The following is a 24,380-nucleotide window of genomic DNA, read 5'->3' on the forward strand; positions in this document are numbered from 1 at the left end:
AACGTGTTTGATTCGGTCCATCGTTATGCAATATGGGAAGCAATGAGAGAGGACGGTGTGCCTGAGAAGATCATCAATCTGCTCAAACCATACTATGCTGGAACAAAGGCCCGGGTAAGAGTCGATGGTCATCTTTCAGATCTGGTCCTGATCGAGGAAGGGGTACGTCAAGGCTGTGTCCTTTCACCATCTTTGTTCAACTTCGTCATCGATTGGATCCTTAGGGTCCTGGGCAAGTATAAAGGCGTTGCTGTGAGCTCTTTCTTCTCCGTCACAGATCTTGACTATGCTGACGATGTGGACATGCTTGCTGAATCTGTTGCAGAAGCCCAGGCTATGATAAATGACATGGCAGTCAAAAAGTTCTCGACTGGTTTCCAAATGAGCCTACCAAAAACTAAATACATGCGAGCAGATGGGATGGATGAAACCCCTGTCACCCTAAATGGTAATCAGATAGAGGACGTCCAGTCGTTCAAATACCTTGGATTGATAGTAAACCTTGCCGGCAGATCTTCAGAAGAAATCCAGAGCCACATATCGTCAGAATGGAGTGTCTTCCTTCAACTATGGAAGCATGGAAGCAGAGCGAAATATTGCCACGCACAAAGCTCCGAGTGTATGAAGCTATGGTTCTCTCTGTCCTCCTCTATGGATGTGAAACATGGTCACTTAAAGTAGCCGAAGCGTTGAGCTTGAATATATTCAACCACAAATGCCTGCGCTATGTCCTGGGTTTCCGCCTCTCAGAAAGAATATCGAATGAAGAAGTAGGGAGAAGATGTGGGGATCGCCCACTTGTTTCTGTTATTGTTAAGCACAGGAGACTGAGATGGTTTGACCACACAATGCACAAACCAGATGACCATATAAGCATAATATGTCTGCCACTCAAATTTCTACCACTACCGGCACGGAGAAAGAGGGCAGGAAGCCTGAAAAACACATAGCTAGTAACAGTTAAGTCTGATCTGGAGTTAATTAGAGCATTTTTAAAATATGGATTGCGCTAGGATCGCCAGTGGCAGGAAATGGTGGAGCCCTGCCCCCTCAAGTACAACCTATAGAATCAAACATGTTGTCATCTTGTGGGCGCCACGATGAGTCTGGATGCGCGTTGAATGTGCATCAAATACAAGTAAGCACAAGGTTGTTATTATACTACTGTCATAGAAAGAAAGGAGTTTTGCAGAAAAGCTGTGTTGCGGCTCAATTTTATTTATAGCCGCTAGCGAATGTTTCTGTTTTATATTCTATACTTTCAGCTGTGATTTTTTGTCTAACGCTTGTCGACAGTTTCTACCGAGTATAACTCAAGTGAATTTATTTTAATTGACCTTGTCTTCTCACTTTTTCAGTTCTCGAAACGTCATTTTTTCTCCAGGCTACTTGTAAATGTTCAGAAAACGACAAGAAGATGAGTTGTTAAATGATTTTAAACCCTTGATCAACCAGTTGAATGAGTGGTTAAGGAGATTGACGTATTTTGTTGAATTCTAAAGTCATGTAGGTTAAAATAGAAATTTTGTTGCTACAACTGATTGGACCTTGTCGCACCCAAACATCCTTAATAGCTACCTAAGATCAACGATTCACATGTTTTTCGCATAACTTGTGAAAATACCGAAGTGAAAATGAATCTCTATGATTGGTTCTTTACTTTTCGAATAAGATAGGTAGCGGTATTGATAATCCATATAAAATTTCGTTCTGTTGACATTCTAATGACGATTTTTTTATGCCATATCTTCAAATTGAACTAGTACTAAACTTAATTTATTGGTAGCGTTAATGACAAAGATGGAAATACTTGCAGAACTCATGCAGGTAACAAACCGCGAGGTAGCAGAACAAAGAAGAACGAATTTCACAGATTTTTTGGCACTTTTTTCACAGGGTTTGAAAATTCAAAGTGGCAACCCTGTATATCGGCTAGTTTTCTAGAGGGACACTAAAAGTGTCCATTTTTGGCTGATTTGGACACTTTTGTCCTTAAAAGTGTTGGTAACCCTGAAAGACCCCACTACTGAGCTGAGAACTAAACTGAGAACTAAGCTGAGATCAATCAAGCAACTATTATTAACTCCAGTTGACTATTTGTGTCCATGATTTTTTTTTTTTTGAAAAATTTTGCGCAATAAATTTTTCTTTCAACAAATTTTTCTTACCGCTATCGTTTGTCCACTGATACTGAAATCAGCTAAGTGTGCCTAGCCCTTTAGATACTAAAAAAAATAATCTTCATACTTTCCCTCTGAACTCAGACAGGCTTATATTCCGTCTTCTTGACCAATTCTCTGCTTGAAATTGGTAAACTGTTGCATCATTATGGTGATCATAATAGCAGTGGTGTCTCACCCTTCCGCTTTCATCCTCATGATTATGTTTATGATACCTGCTGAGATATACTAATCCACAATCAAATGAATAAAAAAGATTCAAAATAAGGTATATCCTTATAAAATACATGCTCATTCATCACATCAGATTAAGAACTAACCCTCTGGATACGCTATTAAGGGATTGTTTATTGTTTACAAAGTCAACAATTCTAAGAATCCAATCAATTTGTGGGTGCAATTGCAATCATTGATACTGCGATGAGATTTTATTTCTTATATTTGAACTTCAGTATCCTTGAAAAAAACATAAAGATATGATTTTCAGGCGGTATCTAGAGGTCCATGTCAGAGACCAGTAAATTAAGACAGAAAAAAAGAAAGAATAAAAGTGAGAATAATTCACCACCAAAAAATAGACAGCGCTGCTCAAACCTTTTTAAAATTTGAAAACGTGCTATTATCCATGTGCTAAAGCTAAGACTTAAGGTGTTTAGGTTATAAAGAAATGTTTGCTTTACGTTGTTTCATTCAGAAGTAGAATTTGATAGAAAATTTTTGAAAAAACTCTAGATGATTGGGTCTTGGAAAATGATTAGGTCAAGCAAATGAAGCTATCAGGACTGGAGTCTGGGCATAGGCAAACAAACTAGGATGTTATGGGCTTTAAGTACATCTAACTCCCCTCTTTCCTCCTTCAAAGGGCTGTGGCTGATATCCTAGATTCAAAGCTTTTTTGAAGGAAATGCGGTAAAATTCTACTTTAGCTACTTTTGACTATCTTGGAAAGGGGTTAGGTTAAGAAAATGAAACTTTCAGGGATGGGTCTACAGGCTAAAGTATGTCATGGGATGGTATTTTGAAGTATCCACCTCCACTCCTTCTCCCTCTAGAAGGTCCTGACCTTTTATGACCTTTTAAGATCTGTGTGTTATAAAAGTGAAACCTTGCAAAATAGATCATGTGCTTAAATGATATATAACAAAATTGTTTTCAGGTTCACAGCTTTGCTTGATCCCAATTCATAATATTTTAAAGATATACAAATACATTTCCTAAATTTTGGAAATAAACTATTTATATGTCTTAAAATTCTGCTCAAATAACTGAAATTGTATTTTCAGAACTAAAGCTAGAGAAAAAGAAAGTGATAACTGAAAATCAAGGTAAAATATGGTTCTGTAAAAATTTCAATAGGTATAGTCCTGTCATTTTTGCAAATTTCAGGACCCTCTAGAGGAAGAAGGAGTGGAGGTAGGTACTTCAAAATACCTTCCTGGGACAAACTTTAGCCTGTAGACAAATCCCTGAAAGTCTCATTTTCAGTCTCAAGTAGAATTTTACTGGAAATGCTGTAAGAAAAGAGTTGTAGGCCACCATTCTAGGCCTATTTCAAGGCTGGCTTCACTTCTACCTAGGTAGTATTTAGGGGTGTTGTTTGGGGGGGGGGAGGCAGTTGCTGGTTAATTTTTCCAAATCATATTATTGAATTACAAATAAAGTGAATACATCACTCAATTTTTTTTTATGCTCTTTACAAATAGCTAGCCTATAATAATCACTTCTATATAGGGGTGTAGCTCCAGCATTTTTATTGAGGGGCATGGGCAGTACAAGTTTAGAATTGTGGCCCCTGATAAGGAGACATATTAAGAAAACAATTCTTACTTTAAAATATGTATAATGATCCTAGGCTAGTTAACATATTATCCAAGGGGAGAACCTTTATCATCAAGTCTTTCCTCTAAAAATCCTTCTTTTTCCAGCTTAAAAGAAAAAAATTACAATAAACCACCATGCTGATGAAATGCATTAAATCTTTTGAAATTGCTGCTATAAATTGCCAAATAAGTTGTTTTATAGATAGCGCTATCCTGGCCATTGTTAATTCTGTTTTTTTTTTTAATGAGCAGTGGCAAAAATGCAAAATATAACCTTAACTAACTTCAACTCAAAATCAACAGACTTGGCTGGGAACTGGTCTGTTGAAATTGGCCAGAATGAATGCTATCTGTAAAAACAATTTATTATAGCAGCAATTTCAAATTTCATTTTAGCATGGAGGTTTATTGTAAACTTTTTCTTTTAAGTTGGAAAAAGAAGGATCTTTACAGGAAAGACTTGATGTAAGGTTCTTCCTGCATGGGCCCCATAAGCTGAATTCCAGGGGGGCAAACTTTGTCTAATTGCTACTTTTAATGCTATATAATAAAATCTCAGAACAAAAATATAAAAATAAGGCAGCATCATTCAGCAGGGGCAAGGCCCCCCCCATATGGGCACCCATGTTCCCTTGGATAATATGTTAACTAGGATCATTATACATATTTTAAAGTAAGAATTGTTTTCTTAACATGTCTCCTTATCAGGAGCCACAATTCTAGATTTATACTGCATGGGCTATATAAAAGCTTTTTTCCAATTATTTGGGAGTGGCAACTGCCCCCCTTGCCACCCCCAAACAATGCCACTGCTTTATTGGAAATTCAAATGTAAGCCCTTTCTGAGCTCTTGAAAATTACGAAAATATAAAAACCTAATCTAGGTACCCCCCCCCCCAAACCCCCAAAAACAACACTTTAAACATTGTATACACAATTAAAACCACACTATACATTGTATTTCTCTACAACAGTGTCTTGCATCATCCTGTCAAAATGGGGTTTTGATTTAGTGTTCAGTTTGAGATATATAACAGAGTAGGTATTTTGAGGGAGTATCTGCAAGATTTGTTGTTACTATTTTTATTTATCAACCTTAATTGTAGGAAGTCAGTGCTTTTGGATTAAAAAAAGGACTTATTAAGAAACAGTAAGTTTAAAACAGCTATTTTAAGCCTTTTTACACCCTATATATTTTTATATTTTTGTCATTTTCAAGAGCTCAAAAAGGGCTTAAATTTGAATTTCAAAACAGAAGTGATTATTATATTTGTAAAGAGCATGAAAAAGGCATTGAGTAGTGTATTTGCTTTATGTTTAAGTCAATGATATGATTTGTGAAAAATGTACCCAGTTGCTCCTTCAATAATATGGAGAAAAAAAATATTATATATCCCATGCCCCTTGACTATCTGGATTTGGACCCCTCCCAATAAAAATGTTGGACATTTGCCCCTGATAATAGCCTATTATTAGTAAAGGCAGTGGGTGCAGTGAAGATGTTAAAAGTAGAACAGCCAAGACCCAGGATGATTTTTCACAATTGAAAAAGTTTGGAAAAATAGAAGCATAAGTCAACAAAACAAAATTAGAATATGGAAGCTGTAATGATAGCCTAACAGTGGTCAAGCATGGTTATGATGTGTGGGTGCTCCAAAAGATAGGTGTGGATATTATAGATGTTTTCCAGAAAAATTGTCTTGAGTATTTAACTGACTGGCCATATCTTTAACAGTAAGCTGTATGAAAGATATGGTCCAATCCTGCTTTCTAGGGCTATAGTGAGAAAAAGGTTCAGATGACTAGGACACATTCTGCAGATGAAGAATGACAGATTGCCAAAAATAGTCCTTATCTGCCAACCATTTGGAGCCAAATGAGAAGCAGGTCATCTGAGCATCCCTGAATATGGTGGTATATTGTTATAAGGAAAGATTTACAGGAAATAGGAACTTCTTGGGATAGTGTACAGAGGGATGCTTTAAATAGATTAGGATGGAGGATGAGTATGCATAGCTATGTTGGCCTGATGCAGCTTGGTACCTCAGTGAGTTTTTAGTAGTAGTAGTAGTTCATTCCCTATTGAAGCTTTTTCTAAATATAGACTAATGCCACAACTCTGACAATGCACTCAACTTCTCCTCATTGTCCTAGGTTATATGAAAAACTCAACAAATACACTATATCTATGAAATTCTAACTATAATATGCAGAAATTCCAACTATAATCACATTTCATATTACTTTTAAATATATTTGGTAACATCCTAGATTAGTGGCTCCACAGAAAGAAACATCTCAATGAAATGAAAGCAGTAATGATTACATTCTTTAGACTATTTTATGCTCTTACAAAACTTCATAGCTATTTAAGTTTCTTTCAGTGTAGCCCCTCCCCCCCTCTGATGGTCACAGAGATAACCAAAAATGATGTATTTTTTTCTATATTCTTAATATGTCATGTCTTCTTTGTTAGCTTTTTTTTTGCATCACTGATCTAGTAAAAAACTGTTTGCCAAGTGATGCAATAAACTTTTAGTGATTTATCCCTAATTAACTTTTTAATTGCACTAATTACTTTTTAATTTGTCCCTCATTAAATACACTTTTAGCAATTTGTCACTAATTCTATTTAATAAAATAAAAGTTGTTTCATTTTATGCCTTATTTTATGCTCTTTTCAAAAATCACAGTTGTTTTTCTGACAAAATACCCCCTAACCACCCTGATGGTCTCAGATATTGCCCTGCATAATATATTTGTTTAGGTCTATTGCTTTTCCCTTGTCATATATTATATGTCATCTTTGTAAAGCAATTTATGACATTATTGATCTTGTATAAAATAATATGCCTAAACAATGGCAATAGAATTTTTGAACAAAATACTATTGACAATTTGGAAGAATGTTAAAAAATCTGATTGATAGAAACATAATGCATATCATACAGTAAGAATTTTAGTGTTTTCTGTAAGTTTTTGTGTATCCTAGAGCTATATCTGGGATCATCAGGAGAGGAGGAGGAGGTCAGGTACATTGTCAGAAAAGCAAATTGCCTTAAACTGCAGCTTGAAGCAATCTAAGGATTCCTCCTCGTAGAGCTCCTGAGTTGACAATTTGAGTTATATTCAGAAATCTTTTGTGACCAGGTGCACTGTGCTGATCCATAGCTTCCCAGTTGTGTTTACACTGCATGGAGGACCACTCAGCATCCAGTCTTTATTTGAAGATGTACACAGCTTCAGCAGTAACAGTTTCTCCAGAGAGTTTATCTAACTGTTGATGATTCTTGAGGAAAAGAATTGAGTGCAGACTCTGTATAGGGTGGGCTGCTTACAAGTTTCAACTGATGATCTCTAGTTTTTGAATTAGGACCAACAGTGGGAAGAAATGTTGGGAGTATATTAGCCCTCATTAACTTATAGGTTAAAATGGCATCACCTCTTTTTCTCCTGTATATAAGTGTTGGGAGTTTCAGCTTTGCTAGGCTTACAGGGTATGACTACGGAAATGGCATAGGATATTTAAAAACATGGATTTTAGATTCCCACTGGGATGTGTGCTTGGTCCAGTTCATTCACTGTTGTTTATTAATGGCATGCCCTATTGTATTCCAGGTTGCAGTTTCAGGCATGGGCGTAGGGAGGGGGGCAGCTGACCCCCCTAGACCTTCAAATTTACATTAGATATGTCTGAAAAAGCAGATGGTTTGGAAAAAGCAGTTGATAAAACTCCATCACACTATCGACTACCCCCCTCCCTAGACAATATGCTGCCTAATGCTGCCTACGCCCATGGTTTCAGGGTTTATGATATGACAAGTTTCTAGAATGCAACAGGGCCATTGCTTGCAGTCACTGTTACTGTCAGTACTATAAATAGAAGAGTTATTTTGGATAGGCATGCACACAGTTGACAATTTACTATCAACTAAGGGTCTATAGATGCAAAATAAATTTGAACAAGTCAAATTTTATCAGCTTTTATTAGTCTCCTGGATTTTGTCATTTGATTCAAGAAATTGTAAAGCATGTAGAACTTTATAGCTTTTTTCTTCCTGTAAGTATCTGGGAAATTGTTTTGATGAAATCCTGTTATTCAGATTGCACATGGAATACTTGGGAATACTGGGCACCCATAAGCTGAAGTTTAGGGGGGGGGCTTACCTGGTGTAATTGGCACTTCCAATCAGTGGCAGATTCAGGATTTTTATGGGGGGGTGCAAAATAGGTTGATCTGATAAACTTGAATTAGGAGCAAGTTTAATTAATTCAAACTTGCATTAATTAAGTAAATTACACTACTTTAGAATATATTAGAGGGGAGGGCCCCTCTCCCGCTGGGTTTGCCACTGCTTCCAATGCTGTATAATAGAAATCTCAAAACAAAATATATGGCAGCATCATTCAGCCAGGAGGGGGGGACAAGGGAATTTAGACATTTCCCCCCTCTGTCCGTCATGTGCCTTCTTTATTTGCCCTTCTCCACCCATGTACAATTTATTGTACCAGACTTATTTTTGGTTGTTTATTCCATTTTTTATCGGGTCTGTGTTTTGCAAAATAATGCTTTTGGTTGTTTGATGTTACACAGACTGGGATTTGGTAAGAAATATTTATGAGTATTTAAGGATATTAACAGTTTCTTGACTACAGGTATTTTATACACTTTTGTGCATGATTCGGCTAAAATACAATATACAGCTTACATATTTTAATTGCTTAGTCTAGTTGTGATCCTTGTTTCACAATATTGAAACTTTTCTCCATAAATATTAATAAACCAACAGCCATTTCAGTGTAATTCACGTTTTCTGTCCTTCATAGGGGGTCAGCAGGTTAAATTATTTTGATCAAAATATAAAGAATACTGGTGGTATTTCTTTGCTTGAGAAAATAATTCTTTTTAGTAAGTACTTAACTGTTTGGTTTGGGGTGAATCACATTGATTTTTGTATGTAAACTGTTGTTAAAGTTAAATAAATGTATCAGTATCATTGTGATCTTCATTTATAAGGCTTGGGATGATGAAGAAAATGTGACCTGTTTGGTTGCCTTGTTTTATTGTAGCAATGTGTATAATTTACTACTTCTGTAGGTTTGTTTTCTAATGTTTGGGGTGGCTGTTCAAAACCAGTGTTTGTATTTTTTAGTTTTTTCTCTCTCTGTTTTTTTTTTTTTTGAGAGGGAGAACTCTTGGGGTATTTTGTGTAGTGTGATCTTTATATAATTGTGACTTTATTTATGAGATTTGTGGTGTCAAAGGGAAAATATGACCTATTTTGTTGCCATATATAATTTATCACCCCTTCATTTATCACCCCCTCAGACAAGTTGCCTCTTAGGGTGCATGTAAAACTGATGTTTATGATAAATTTCTCTCCTCTCTCAATCTCCCCCTTCTGTCTCTATCTCTCATCTCCATATCTGAATAAAAGCAACAATTTGAATTTTGGTTGTTACTGTTTTCAAGCTAGACTCTGAAGCAAATAAAATCTTAAAAACAAGAAGTGTTAGCCTACAGCCTTTCATTTTGCTTTTGTTTATTTTACCTCTCATGCTCTCATGCTATCAACCACCTGGATCATCGAAAACATGACATGTTTTTTACGATGCCCTTTTTCATCAGCTAATTCTTCGCAGTTGTATTTCTTCGTAATAGCATTATGTCATTTATATTTACAATGCAGGTACAAATTTCAGCTAGGGGAGATGTTTCTGCCTGAAATTTATTTCGATGATCCAGGTGGTTGATAGCTCAAGTCACTTTACAGCACCTACCTTTCAGTTTTTTTGTGTCCACCGCAAGAACGAAAATTATTCCACACACCATCGCTTAGTTAGGTTTGTTAGGAAGGTTTGTTTCCTGTTTGTAATTTTGTTTTCTAATTTAGGTAATTTTCCTACACAATGGAGCCCATTTCAATGAATTTACACAATGGAAGGAAATTACTAATTAAGCCCATTGAAGAAACAGTCACACTTGGGGAAACCCATTTGAAAATGTTTTTGAGGAACCAAGCTTTTACACATATTGTAAGTAAAGTACATTTGCATGTAGATGTATAAGTGGGATATGAGCAATTTCTAATCCTGGAAACTTTGAATTTTCCTGGAAATTCAGTGGAAAGCATGACACTTCAGATTCAGAACCCAAAGCCTAAATTAGTGTATTCTTTTAGCCAAAGTTATTCTTGGAGTCTTTTGGTCCAGTACTAGGTGACCCCCTTCTTTAAAAGGCATCATTAGTATCATTGGGACAGATGCCTGTCTTGTTTAGCTTTCCCAACACTTGTTGTTTAAAAAATGTTTTCACAGCTAGCCATCTGCCACGGCACAACCCCTTAGGCCCACAGGTAGCAGACAAAATGTCTGGACTAATCATCATCACCTGCACAAACGGACAACTCTAAGCCCATCAGGTTCGGTGAATTCGTTTAAAGCTATGGTAAAAACGCAGGTGGCACTAAGGAAAACTCCAGCAAACAGGGGAAATAAATCATCACAAAAGAACGGAATGAAACTTGTAGCCATCAAACACGGTGGCTCAGAGCAGTTTTTAATGTAACACTAATTTATGATCAGTTATTGTAAGGTTATAAATAACCAACAAATGGACAAGGCAATCTCCTGCAATAACAGTTGTATAGTAAATGGACAGTATCCAACAGCTTATAAAACATTAACTAGATTAAAAAGGAGGATAAAATCCTCTAATCATCAAATCCTGTATTTTATCCTCTAAAGGAGGATAAAATACATCCTCTTTTAATCATCAAGGAGTTCTACTTCTCATTATTGTAAGCTCTGCTTTGGACTGCTTTGGAAGGGGTTTCAACACAATTTTGTAGCATTCAACTATTCAGGACAAAAATTCGTCTTTAAATAATAATGTGGGAAAATACTTTGTCTTAACACTTTTCAAAAGTTTTCCTTTTGGAAAATATTTGTACTACATATTTTCACTTAATATATCATAAAACCATGTAGCCTTTTAAGACATGAATATATTTATTTATTTATTTATTACCCGTCAAAAAAGGTACAAAAGACGGAGTGTCACTAAAAAAGAAAAAACACACACAAAAAACAAATTACAACACATTACACATAATCGAACAAATTACAAAGACAAGAAGCAAAAACTCAATTATGCACTGCACTGCAGGTACGTAAGAAATTTTACTTTTTAAACTCCCAAGTACTGAAGAAACATAAGCAATATGATTGATAACTTCAACTAACCTAACCTACAGCAAAATACTTAATAACTTCAATTCAAAATCAACGGACTCAATCAACTAGTCTAAACATAGTATTTGATAAGACTTAAAGAACAATTTAATTTAATTGTTTACTACATATAAGACTCCCTTTACTGGAAGAAGTTCTATATAAACGGTTATCTGTACAGTTAAATCTTTATGATTTTGTCAGAAGACCAGGGTGGGGGGAGGGCTATAGAACAGCTTTCCATTTCTAACTGAATTTCAGTCCTTAGGGAAATAACCAAAAAGTGTTGTGAAAGCAAAGAAGTTTATAGGGTAAAGGTACCGATGATTCGACAGTTTTTGTAAAAAAAAACAAGTTTTTCTACTCTATAAGTATTAATTTAAAGACTTTCGGTTTGAAAAGGGTTTCAGTATGTAGGAAAAACATCTAGGAATCTAACTGTTTGATTAGAAGTTTGAAGTTTTGTCTGGAAAGGGTACAAAACTCCAATTTCTGAAATTAGGGCATTTTCACCTACAAATTCGACACAACAAAATGTTACCTGTTTTCGACGCAAGTCGGAACCCAATTCGACACCCGTATTGGGTGTCGAACCGATGATTCAACAGTTTTTGTAAAAAAAACCAGTTTTTCTACTCTAGAAGTCTTAATTTAAAGACTTTCGGTTTGAAAAGGGTTTTAGTATGTAGGAAAAATATCTAGGAATCTAACTGTTTGATGAGAAGTTTGAAGTTTTGTCTGGAAAGGGTACAAAACTCCAATTTTCCGAAATTAGAGCATTTTCACCTACAAATCGACACAACAAAAAAGTTACCTGTTTTCAAGGCAAGTTAGAACCCAATTCGACACCCGTATTGGGTGTCGAACTGATGATTCGACAGTTTATGTAAAAAACCAGTTTTTCTACTCTAGAAGTCTTAATTTAAAGACTTTTGGTTTGAAAAGGGTTTCAGTATGTAGGAAAAAAATCTAGGAATCTAACTGTTTGATGAGAAAATTGAAGTTTTGTCTGGAAAAGGTACAAAACTCCAATTTTCCGAAATTAGAGCATTTTCACCTACAAATTCGACACAACAAAAAAGTTACCTGTTTTCGACGCAAGTCGGAACCCAATTCGGCACCCATCTAAATACTTGGGGAATACTTGTGGGTGGAACTCGGTGTAGTTGACACGTATATTCTTGTTTCTTTGTTTTTCTTCAACTTCATTTAATGTATAAAAGTATAAAAGACTATCCAAAAAGTAGAAATAATAAAACTAACAAAATCGTTTCAAGTACGTAATATTTGGTATAACAAAATCGGTACAACAAATTTAAATATACATTATTAAATACAAATAGTATTTAGTATAACAAATTTAGTATAACAAAATTGTTTCACTAGCATTTCGGAAGGGATAGGGTCTAGGAAAACAGGAGTGAATTTCAAGAAATCTAAGAAGTTTATTTGTGTTAGTGAATTTTATTATCATATGCAGAATCTTAGTTTTGTCCAATACATAGGCCTACATATCATTTTGTATAAGATTTTGTAGTCGATAAAATTTGTATTTTTTATTTGGATGAAGGATAAATAAGGGTATAATCTAAAAAAATATGGGGGGGGGGGGGTAAAACGAGGTGTGGGGGGTCAACTGCACCCCCCCCCTTCTCCATAGCAATTTACGCCCCTACAGGGTATGAGGCCAAGCGGCAGTTCCTCAGATGATGGAAAAATCCAGTGTCTGTAAGTAAAACTTCAAAGTTTAAAAAAAAACCTTTTGTTTAAATGTTCTTTCATCTGAAATAGGCTATTATTATGAATAATAATCATCAAAATCTCTCGTTGCACAGAAAGCACCCGTAAATTCGACAGCTATGGTTTCGTCAGTGGATCCTGGAATTTCGACACCTATTATTTCTCATCCGTTTTACATGTTCAGTACAGTTTCGACAAAGTCACCTATATTTTGACAGGGCCTGTTGCTGTCTGTCCAAAATTTCGATAAGGTTACTACGAGATATTTACCAAAGAAATAAATCCCTTGATAGAAGCCGATATTTACGCTTGAATGCGGCTGAAGGAACATTTTTAGTCCGCCTGGTATTCCACTACATTGAACAAGAATTTTCGACCCTTGGAACCTAGTTTCGACAATGCAATTTCCGTCGCCGTTTTCATATAATTTTGTCAAGAAAAATCTAATGTGGCTACATTTCAGAGAAGATCATATGCATCTTAACACATTAGCACCTATTACAATTTTTTGTTGCAATAAATAATCAAGTAATGACAGTTTGAACATCACATGTCTGAAAATTTTTCGGGAGCTCGTTGTGTATTGAAAACAGGAAACTGACCAAATTGAATGTTCTTTTCTTATCTGGGTGTACTGGATATAGTGTCCGTGTTTCACGTCGAGGAAAAATAACGACGGATTCAAGAGATGGCGCTCTAAGTCAGGGCTAAGCAGAGCTATCCCGTTTTGAAGGAAAATTTAGACAGTGGTTCCGAAATTGCACTGTCGAATCATCGGTGCCTTTACCCTATAATCTTTTTAGACGTTTGATAGACCTGATAGATTGATTTTGACTTTTTTTAGGCAACAAGGGGGTATGTATGGTTTTTGCTAGTGTCATGCTAGGTAGCAAACTATACACAAGAGTTGTTTAGTACCTATACTATCACCAAAGTTATTAGGGTATATTGAGTTTTTAGAAGAGAAGTGGAAAGCCAAACTGCTTATCAGAAAGATGGCACTCTGCTTCTATGTTGTCGTTTTTGCCCTGCATTTATTACGCACAATGGAGTGTTTGACTTGTAAAAAGTTGAAATTAATATGATGAAGTCAAAAATATTAATTTTCTAGTTCAATGATTTTGGTGTGCTGGACAAGATTTCCATATCAACCTCACAGACATTTGACTAGTATCTGTAGCTGAATATTTACAGTTCTACCAAAGAGAAAAGGGGAGAATACTTTCCTATTGTTCCTATTGTTTATTTCCTACTCATTTATTGATTACTCTTTTTTCTTTCCCACAAAATCGAGGAGTATATAAAATACATAAACCCACTTGCAAAAATACTTCAATAACTGAATAAAAAGCAAAGTAACCAATAGGGATTACGCCCTATTGGTTAAAAGTATCCTTTAATTTTATTGGTTTGTGCCAATAATGTATTTTTCTAGGCCATTCATGTTAATTTTAGTAGTATCCTTTAATTTTATTGGTTTGTGCCAATAATGTATTTTTCTAGGCCATTCATGTTAACCGGAGGCATATGTCTGAAATTGAAATCAAGTAACCCTACCCATGAACATGGAAAGGATCCATAGGGACAAAAGAAAACTCCCAAAGCTTCTTCGGAATCTCAAGCCTTTTGAAAGAAAGACGGGTATGAGATGCATTTGAGAAATTTCTCACCCTAGAGACCGAGTGTTCAAGACTAAACAACTTCTCAGCAAGAATGGTGGTTCCTGGGATGGACAGATCCATTGGTATCTAAAGAAAATTCCAAAGTTTCCTCAGGACATTAAGGTCCTTAAAAGAAGAAGGGTAAAAGTTGCATTCTAGGATTTTCTAACCCTAGCAGAAAACTCTTTAAGGGTTTTCAAGGTTAAGCAACTTCTTAACGAGACAGATAGTTTTTTCTTACGAATGATCCACAGGGGCCAAAAGAAACCTGGCAAACCTTCTTTGGGGACCTCAAGCCCTTTAGAAGAAAGATGGATAAGAGCTGCACTTGAGGATTTTCTAACCTTAAAAAAAAATCTTCCTGAGTGTTCGAGATTAAACAACTTGTCAGCAAGAAAGGTACTTCTTCAGATAGACAGATCCATAGCTGTCTAAAGAATATTTTGGAAGTTTCCTCAGGACATTAAGGCTCTTAAAAGAAAGAAGCAAAAAGCTGTATTTCAGGATTTCCCAACCCTAACAGAAAATCTTCATGAGCATTCAAAGTTAAAGAACTTCTTAATCAGACAGGCTGTTTTTGAGTACGAAATAATCTATAGGGCCAAAAAAACTGATGAGCCTTCTTTGAGGATGTTAAGGTTCTTAGGACAATTTAGGTTACATTTCAGGATTTTCTGCTACTCAAGAAAAAAACTTCCTAGAAATTCAAGATTGAACACTCCCTCAACGAAAGTGATTGCTCTTGAGCACTACTATTGTAATGGGATGAGTTCAGTCTCAGGCTACCCTTCAGCCTGGAATGATCCATAGGAGCCTAAACGAAACGGACGAAGTTTCTTCAAGGATCTTAAAAAATGTCTTCAGAACTGCTTCTCTGTGCATTTGGCTGTAGAAGTTTGTCTGTTTAGATAAAATCAAATAGAAAAATCGTTTGTTTACTACAGTGTATCACACACTGTATTGATATTTTGCAGTCTTGTTACTTGAGGGAGTTTTTGATCAGCAGACTAACCATGAGCATGGAATAATTCATAGGGGCTTAGACAAAACGGGCAAAGTATCTTCAAGGATCTTAAAATAAGTCTCCAAGACTGCTTCTCTGTACATTTAGCTGTAGAAGTTTCTCTGTTTAGACGGGTTTAAATAGTAGGATCATTTGTTTCTGTCACACATTCACACTGTATTCTGATTTTACAGTCTTGTTATTTGGAGGAGTATTTGACCCTTATTCTTGCTAGTTCTAGCTATCAAAGATTGTTTAGTGATGTTCATCTTGGAGGCCAATGCGCTGGTGTTATTCATTTGATACATTGTGTTATATACTATATTGATATTTGGTGATCTTGTTACCTGAATTTGGCTTCTGAGGTGGATATGTTGGGAAGGTAGGTTTCAGCAGGGTTGTATAGGTTAGGACAGATGGACTAACTACAAATATTAGTCGATCCCAACTTGGTGTATGGTGAATATTGCCTTTTTTGTCTTTCTTGGTGGTCTTGGCTTCTTAGGTAGTTATGATGGGATTTAGCATGAAAGAAAGAAGTAAAAGGATGGGTTTAGCAGGATTGTAAAGGTTAGGACAAATAGACTCAATCTTATCTTGAAAGTTTTTTCAAAAGATGATTGAACATGCGTACTCCAATGAAACCTGATGATATGTAGGCCTACATTGAGAGAATATGTCCTAGAACTCGATTTTATCTTGTAAGTTTTTTCAGAAGATGATTGAACATGCTTACTCCAATGAAACCTGGTGATGTGTAGGCCTACATTGAGAGAATATGTCCTAGGGAAGTTCAGTCTATTCAAAACCTTGAGCAGAGAGAGAGAGAGAACAGTGTATTAAACTTAAAACATTCATACCCAACCACAGATTGTTAGCAATAATTACTATTTATTATTCATGTAAAGCACACAAGCTCAAAGCAAAAAAAAAACTTCCTTCCCGAAACAAAGCTTGTTAAAAAGGATATTTGATAAATCCACTAAACAAACAACACAAGGACGTTAACGTGACCATCAGTCATTTCTAGGGGGGGGGGGAGAGGCTGAATTAAAGAAGAGAGAGAGAGAGAACGGTTTATTACACAACTTTCGTAGCTCTTTGCTAATTTAAAGTTACAAAAACATTAGATGTTAAACATAGACGTAAAAAAAAAGAAAAGACATAACATTACATGTTAAACATAGACATAGATAAACATAAACATTACAACATGACATGTTAAACATAGACAAAAATGTCACAGATGAATTACAATGTTATCCTTCCTAATTACACTCTCAACATGTGCGGCAAAGAACAGTCTTTGGAGAAAATGACTCCCAGTATTTTCACTTCAGAATGGCACTTCAGAGGGGGGTAAAGTCTCTTTTTAAGGGGTTCAGCCAGAGTATTTTTGACTTGGTAGCATTAATGGTTAAATTGAATTCGCTACACTGGAAATTTAGCTCATCGAAAATGTCACTGGCAAACATCGCTACAGGAATATTACCTTCAAGTAGATAAGCAAGCATGAGAGATAAGTCATCTAAAAAAAATTTATACCTGTCTTCATGCTCGCACAGGATGTAGTTAATCATAGTGAGAAATGTTATGCCTGCAAGTTTGGTGCCTTGTGGGGCCCCACAGGTTAAATCACTCCAGTCAGAGTCGGTGCCTTCTTCGTGGAGGACGAATACTTTATGCTGTCGTTAGTTTGACGCTTGGCTCCCATTCGCTTCAAGTTAAGGCATGCACTGAGATTAGATAGAAGGTCAAAGGCTTTGCAAAAATCGATCACAGCTAGATTAACAAAACAACCCAGGGTCTCTACTGTCTTTAGAATACGGTCCAACTTTCTTACTAGGTAGACGGACGTTCCATATTTAGAGAATCCTCTGTATTGATATTTGTCTACGGATTCACGCACTTGAGCCAACACGCAGCGAGGTATGAAAGACTCCGCCACTTTCGCAAAGCACGGGCCTAGGGAGATTGATCTCAAGTCCATCACAGCCCCTAGGTGGGTTTACTTTCGGAATGACACGTATGTGCGCTTTCTTCCAAAGTGAGGGAAACACTCCGGGCGCAAAGCACTAATTAATTAGAGTTGAAAGGGGTAGGGTGAGGAACATAGCAAATTCATTGATTAGTTTTGCAGGGATTTCACCGGGAAAAGGTGATACTCCTGTTTTTATTTTCTCAGCTCCTTGTACACATCTAACTCATTGAGTTCAATTAAACCTTCTTGGGGGCAGTCTTCGAGCAGATACTCTTTTTCCTGGACAGTCATAAGAGGAAATACAGTGCATATAGAGGTTAAGACGACGTTTACAGCACGAGACCCCAGTAATCGTCCGCTATCGTCTGTTATCGTAATAGTAGGTTTTGACGACTCTCCACTTAATTTCTTGACGGAGCGGTGTCATTTGGCAGGGTCACTGTTCAGAAGTGGCACAACTTTTTCACGGCCATATTTAGTTTTGGCGTTGCGTATCATGCGCACTACTTGGTTCTGTATATTTGCTCCTTGGTTTGCTTTACCACATGTGCAAAGATAACTTTGTTAACGAATTTTAGCTTTTATTGCAGGGGTGATCCATGGTTTATCATATTCGCTCAAGGTCACTGTCTTTGTTGTAAATATTTGAAGATACTTAGAGCAAAGTACCTCAATGAAGGTGCTTACTCTCTGCTCAAGAGTACCGTCTAAGGACACTTCTGGGAAATTGTATGTAGCAACCCACCGGCCGTATTCACGTATAGCCGAGTTAGTTAGAAGCCTTGTTGCTACACGTGAAAGCTTTGGTTTCTTCATAGAAGCTTTGGCTTTGAGCATTAGAGCGCTGTGATCAGACAACCCAATTGGCCTAAGGGAAATAGGGGGAAGGGTGATAGAAGTCCTTAGTGTTTGTTAGGACTAAGTGCAGGATGCTTCCGGATGAGTGAGTTGGGATATTGACAATCTGCTTTAAAGAGAGGCTGGTCGCTAGCCGGTTTTTCTTTTTTCTGGTTGAAAACCCCAGCGACGATAAAACTAGGGCAAGTATATCTGCTTCTGATTAAATCAGCTGTAGTTTGGAGATAAAAACAAGATCCCGCCTGTTTTGAATGCTCTTTGGAAAGTAAACTGATGCGAATATTAGACACGAAAAGCGACGATAGGGAGAAGGAAATAGGCACATGGCCCAGATAATCTTGTGGTTCGCGTTAGTATATTCAGAGAGAAGTTTGCATGAAATGTCTTTCCACACATAAATTCCAACACCACCACCGAGCCGGTTGTCACCTCTACTGCTACGTGTACTAAGAAATGAGTTATATCCTGAAATTTGTCCTGAGGCATCGTCAAGGTTCCAGATTCCGTTACGGCAGCAACTGCTGCGTTTTCACCACGGAGTAAAACTTCAAAATCTTATAGCTTATCACAGAGAGCGGCAATTTGCCAGAATGAAATTCGGCATGGTGCAGTGGGACTTTATCAGTCTCAGAACAGGTGGAGTTTCTTGGATGTTCAGGGGTGTCTCTTTAAATCGCTCTAGCTTCGGAATTTCAGCTGTTTTGGTCAGCTGAATTTTTACCAGTGTTCGACGGGAGACTAACTTTGACGATTGAAGGCTAGCATGGTTTGTAAGAATTACTGGAATAGCGTATCCCACACGCCTTCTTCTTTCATTTCTCCCTGTTCGGCATCCACGGTTCCTCCTTTTCCATCTATTAATACCAGTGCTTGAATCGCCATCTCTGCTTTTCGATTAGTGTAACGTACTTAGTAACGCCAAAATAGATGGCGCTAAAACGGTGGATTGGAAACGCAGACTAATTAAGTCATTTTTCTGCATAGCGACGGTTCAGGTAGGGTGGCTATGGTAATAAAAAAATACAGCAAAAAAAAAGCAAAAGGCAATACCATTTTCACTTTTGAGAACATACATATGCGCACAAACATAAAGCCAAACTAAGATAAGGTGTTTTGCAATGCCGATCGGCGCAAGAGACACCTACCTGTGAAAGCCGACCTAAGAAAGCCGCTAGAAGAATGTTTTGTTTAGAAACTTTCTAAATTTGTAGCTTTCTATATTATCACTTAATATATACTCATATCTGTATTTTTCTGTGTATTCATATCTATGTTTATAGCTTTCTATATTATCAACTTCATATTCATACTGGTGGTATTACAAGGAACACGGGTAACGATTTTAAGAGCACTGCATTTAATGTCTCTGTAGTAAATTTTAGGGACTGATAGGTCCTCCGTAAAATAAGAACTTGTATTGGTAGGGTAACTAATCGCATCTTGGATGTGCCAACGTTTTAGACAAGAATTGGACCACTTCTGACTGTGGCTAAAATTGGTTTTATGGCAGTACTGGCAAAAACTACGTGAACAAAATTTCGGACAATGGCGAAGTTTTTGGCGATTTTGTCTGAAGGGGATGCTAAATTATTTGTCAAGTATTGAAAGAAATTTTTTATATTATTAAATAACAATATTGACAAAAAATCATATCAAACAGACCTGCAACGGGAAAATCTATACAGATCTGTTTTTGGCAGGACAAAATATTTTAACACTATATATATATATATATATATATATATATATATATATATATATATATATATATATATATATATATATATATATATATATATATATATATATATATATATATATATATATATATATATATATATATATATATATATGTATATATATATGTATATATATATATATATATATATATATATATATATATATATATAAAGAAGAAAAATCAATTTTTATAAATAAACAAAATATAAACTTCATAGGAACTTCAAACTGGTATTTATAAAAGACACCCTCTTCCCTGATATCCCTACTCATCAAGGAATTCGTTATCCTATTTTTAAAAGGACATACCCTCTTAGCTGTCATAGTGTCCCAGTGCTACAAAACTAGACCCAGTAGTATGTCGGTTCTCGTTTACAAGGTCCGCGGAATCCCGTGTGCTATAAAAATGATACATAAATTTTGCTGACGATACGTAAAAATAAATATAATAAATAATAAATAAATAAACACGTAAAAATAAATATGTCGCTTATTTAACACCAATAAAGGGATATACCGGTCTGATAATGTCTCAACCCCCAAACATTTAAAATATTAGAATTGCAATAACCATCCATTGTATGTTCTCATTTTAAAAATCACCGAGTAAGCGCAGCGTTTCATGCTGCGCAATCCATATCCGCCTAAAATTTACAACGAAGTTACTAACCCAAACAGAGCAACAATTCACAATGTAAGGATTAACAAGTAAATTATATAAAACAAACGGTTCCATAAAATCAAACAGTGGATTCCGTTTTCAAACCAATTAGCTAGATTGTAAAAGCTATTGCACAGGGTGGGGCGAGGGTGTAAATCTTATTTCTATTCCTTTTTCATGGCTTGCTTATGAATTTGATTCAATATTAAAGGTTGTATTTTCCAAGAGGGGATTATTTACCCTAAATTACCCAGTCCTTTTAGCTCTGAACTTTTTTTTTGTTCAGACGTTTTTGTATCTTGAAATATACTTTTTTTTTCCTTTTTGTTTCTCTGGCGAAAAATACTGCCGGATGCAAATTCGGAGTACCAATATCCCTTCTCACTTCATATCGTAATACACGTATTATTGAGAAGTATGGTGCTACCGACATTATTCAATTGCTTGAGTTGTTTAATGCTAATTTAGCAAGACATGCCTTTGTGTCCCTAGGCCCAAATCTTAATATTATCCGTGTGTTTTTGTTTGAGATAAAGTTTTAAGTTGTCTATGTGTCTTTGTATTTACTTTTTCTTTCTTTTTGTGTATTTTACTCCGCTTGTTTTGTTTAAAAGTGGGTTATAAATAGCTTATTATTATTATTATATCTATTATAATGACATATTTTATTAGAATATTTTCACCATTATTCAGTCGTTTGAGTTGCTGAATGCTAATTTAACAAGACATGCCTTTGTGTCCCTAGGCCCAAATCATAATATTATCCGTGTCTTTTTGTCTTGAGATAAATGTTTAAGTTTTTTATGTGTGTCTATATTTGCCTTTTTTTTCTTTTTAGCATATTTTACTCCGCTTATTTTGTTTAAAAGTTGGTTATAAGTAAATTATTATTATGACAGACTTTATTAGCAGGTTTTTACCGCACTTTCTTTCATTTGAATTGAATGGAAAGACAGTGTTGCCCATGAAATTATTTTCTGTTTGTTTATTTTAATAGAAGAACAAGTTTGAAGAGCAGCTAATAATCAATGGGAAGAAAAAAGATGGGACTCTAAAAGAAGAAAAAATTAACCCAACAACCCAGTGTGTACCTCCGGTGGCTAGCCAACTCAGGAATATTATTGAAGGTAAAATATATGTATTATGTTTTAATTTATATTATATATAAAAAAAACTTTTTCGCATGTTGACCAAATGGTCTGCATTGCGCAGGTACCGGTCTCTTAGTTCACTGCCTTCGTCCGGGAGTGTAATGCGTGGTTGGGGACAAATCATCCGACGCTTTCGTGTTTTCCCCGGATTTATTGGTACTCATTAGAGCTGGGTCGACTCTGGCTGAGCTTACAGTCACACCGTTGACCACCGTTCCACACCAAATAACCTGTCTTAGCCTATATAACCAGCGTATGATATAGGCTAAGCTGATTAGCTAAATTAGCCAAATATCAAATTAAAAAAAATCTCAAAGCCAACTAAAAAAATACAATCTATGAAAGGGTTTCGCAGAAAGGTTCTAGGCTTTCCATGAGAGAGAGCAACATGCAGGTGCGTTAGCATAATATTTAATGTAAGGTAAGTCCACGCCAAATTAGGCAACTGCAACTAGGTAAGTCCACAACTGCAACTGCAAATTAGGCAACTGCAACTGCAATTATGATTGACAGAAATACATAAAAACATGAACAACTTGCTGAAAAAGCAGCTGAAGAAGCTTTTGAGAAATGTAAATGTCTCCCACAAAATTATGAAATTTTATGTAATTAGTAAAATGTATATGAAATTTTATATAGATACTCAGCCGACAAATCAGGCTCTCCAGAGGATTGCCTAGAGTGAGGAGTTCTTTTTAGTTTGAAACAGAATAATCAAAGTACTTTTGTTAAAATTAACTTTTGATGGATTCTAAACTACATTTCTTATAGGATAGAATAAAATTTAACTTTTTCACTTTTTCAGAATAAATTTTTTTTTCACAGCATGGTTGGCGAATTTGAATTTTGCGTCACAAATAGCACTACTGCATATATGTCATGTCGAAATATTTTGTCATTCCGTTGTTGACGTCAATACAAAATACATAAATAAAATAAGTCAAAACTTAGTTAAAGAATCAAGAAACAAAAAATAGAATTAATGACTAGTTTTCCTGGCTATTTAACAAAACTCAAAACTTGCGACGTCTTTCAAGTTTAGCAGGGACGAGAGTTAATTTAGGGACTTTATATGGGACTGTCTTTTGCGGGCGGGAAGGTAGGGTTCGGGGATAATGGAACATAATCAGGAAAAGACAGGGTCTTGGTGCCGAAACGGAGGCACAGAAAATTCCTTCTCGTGGCCAACGTGGTGAGTTCGAACTTACCCTGTAGACAAGGATATGGAACCTTCCCTTCAGCATTTATGATAGTGAAGGGAAGGGAGGGTGTCACCCTTTACTATTTATGATTTTAAGTGCTCGTTTTTGGACATTTTCAATTTTACAAATAGAAAGTAGTTGAGGCTACAAGATCAGGGATGGTGCAGGTTATGACTTCTGCAGCGTTCTCCTGAAGGGACTCCTTGAAAAGACAGAAAAAGAGCTCCCCCTTCCTGTTCTGAATTGTTTCAGGTCAAAATAAGTGAAACAGTTCTCCGTCGTTCTCTAAGTTGGCAGTAGACGCGGAAATTTCTTGACATTTTTAGGTTGCCATTTTATTTTTAATAAAACAAAATTTGAGGCTTGAAGATACTCATAAAACCTATTGTTTCAAAAAAAAGAAAAAAAGGATTATTTTTTGAAATTTTCGTCAAATGGTATAACTAACTGGGAGAAAGTTTTGGAGAAAAAAAATCCTACAGAGACAATACATTGGTTGGGCTGCTCCCATTTTGTTTCACAGAAGATACCCTAAAATTTCAAGCGACTCCGTGTCTATTTTCTGCTTGATTATAAAATTTAAAATATCTCCTTTTGTAAATTCACTTGAGATTTTTCAATCTCTTTACTTGAGATTTTCTCCATGTGATACTCCAAAATAGTTATAAAATAGTTCAACAATCTGCCCATTAAAAATATGGTTTCATACTTAATCAGCTTTAGTAAAGCAAGTTTTAGAGAACTTAAGTAGCTAAATTGAAAATTTTCGATCTAAATTTGAATTTACAAATTCAAATTCCAAGGATTAAGGTAATCCGTTGTAGTGTCAAAATAACAGGGCGGGTCAACCCCAAGTTAAACCTTAAAGTGAAAAAAAGCCCTCTTTTTCAAATGTGTTGAAATTTGACGATACAACCTGAGCCTTAGGGCATCGAATTTCTTCCCTTTCTTGTCTTTCATTTGTCTGTGATCATAATAAAGATTTTTAAATAAATAAATTATGCTTTTTATAATTAAAATAATAAATAAATTAAGATTTTTAGTTTCTTTGTTTCTGTGTATGGGATTATTGAGCCATTTCATTTAGTCTGGTTCTAAATTTTTCTTTAAATTTGAAGCTACCATCTTTTATTTCTGAAAAGTAGGCTAT

The 24,380-nt window shown here is 35.8% G+C and overlaps 2 protein-coding genes across 3 annotated transcripts in view; one reads left to right on the plus strand and one right to left on the minus strand.

The window, feature by feature from the left end:
• Nucleotides 1–2,611, minus strand: part of LOC148941059 (uncharacterized) — a 48,046-nt gene extending 45,435 nt beyond the window's left edge. Inside the window, exon 1 of the mRNA XM_089105155.1 lies at nucleotides 2,248–2,611. Coding sequence (XP_088961281.1) covers nucleotides 2,248–2,475 — 228 coding nt within the window. The 5' untranslated portion in view covers nucleotides 2,476–2,611. The remainder of the gene's footprint in view (nucleotides 1–2,247) is intronic.
• Nucleotides 2,612–2,796: 185 nt separating this feature from the next.
• LOC148941060 (uncharacterized) overlaps nucleotides 2,797–24,380 on the plus strand; it is a 117,147-nt gene continuing 95,563 nt past the window's right edge. Inside the window, exons 1-3 of one of the 2 annotated variants that reach the window (XM_089104921.1) lie at nucleotides 2,797–2,828; nucleotides 9,895–10,036; nucleotides 21,875–22,004. In XM_089104921.1, the coding sequence (XP_088961047.1) occupies nucleotides 9,911–10,036; nucleotides 21,875–22,004 (256 nt within the window). In that variant the 5' untranslated portion in view covers nucleotides 2,797–2,828; nucleotides 9,895–9,910. Of the gene's footprint in view, nucleotides 2,837–9,894; nucleotides 10,037–21,874; nucleotides 22,005–24,380 lie in introns of both variants that reach the window. The other variant, XM_089104922.1, reaches the window with a different exon arrangement.

Source organism: Artemia sp. Qi Xiang Cuo, chromosome 19 (assembly GCF_049724085.1).
Source record: "Artemia sp. Qi Xiang Cuo chromosome 19, ASM4972408v1, whole genome shotgun sequence".
Lineage (NCBI taxonomy): Eukaryota > Metazoa > Arthropoda > Branchiopoda > Anostraca > Artemiidae > Artemia > Artemia sp. Qi Xiang Cuo.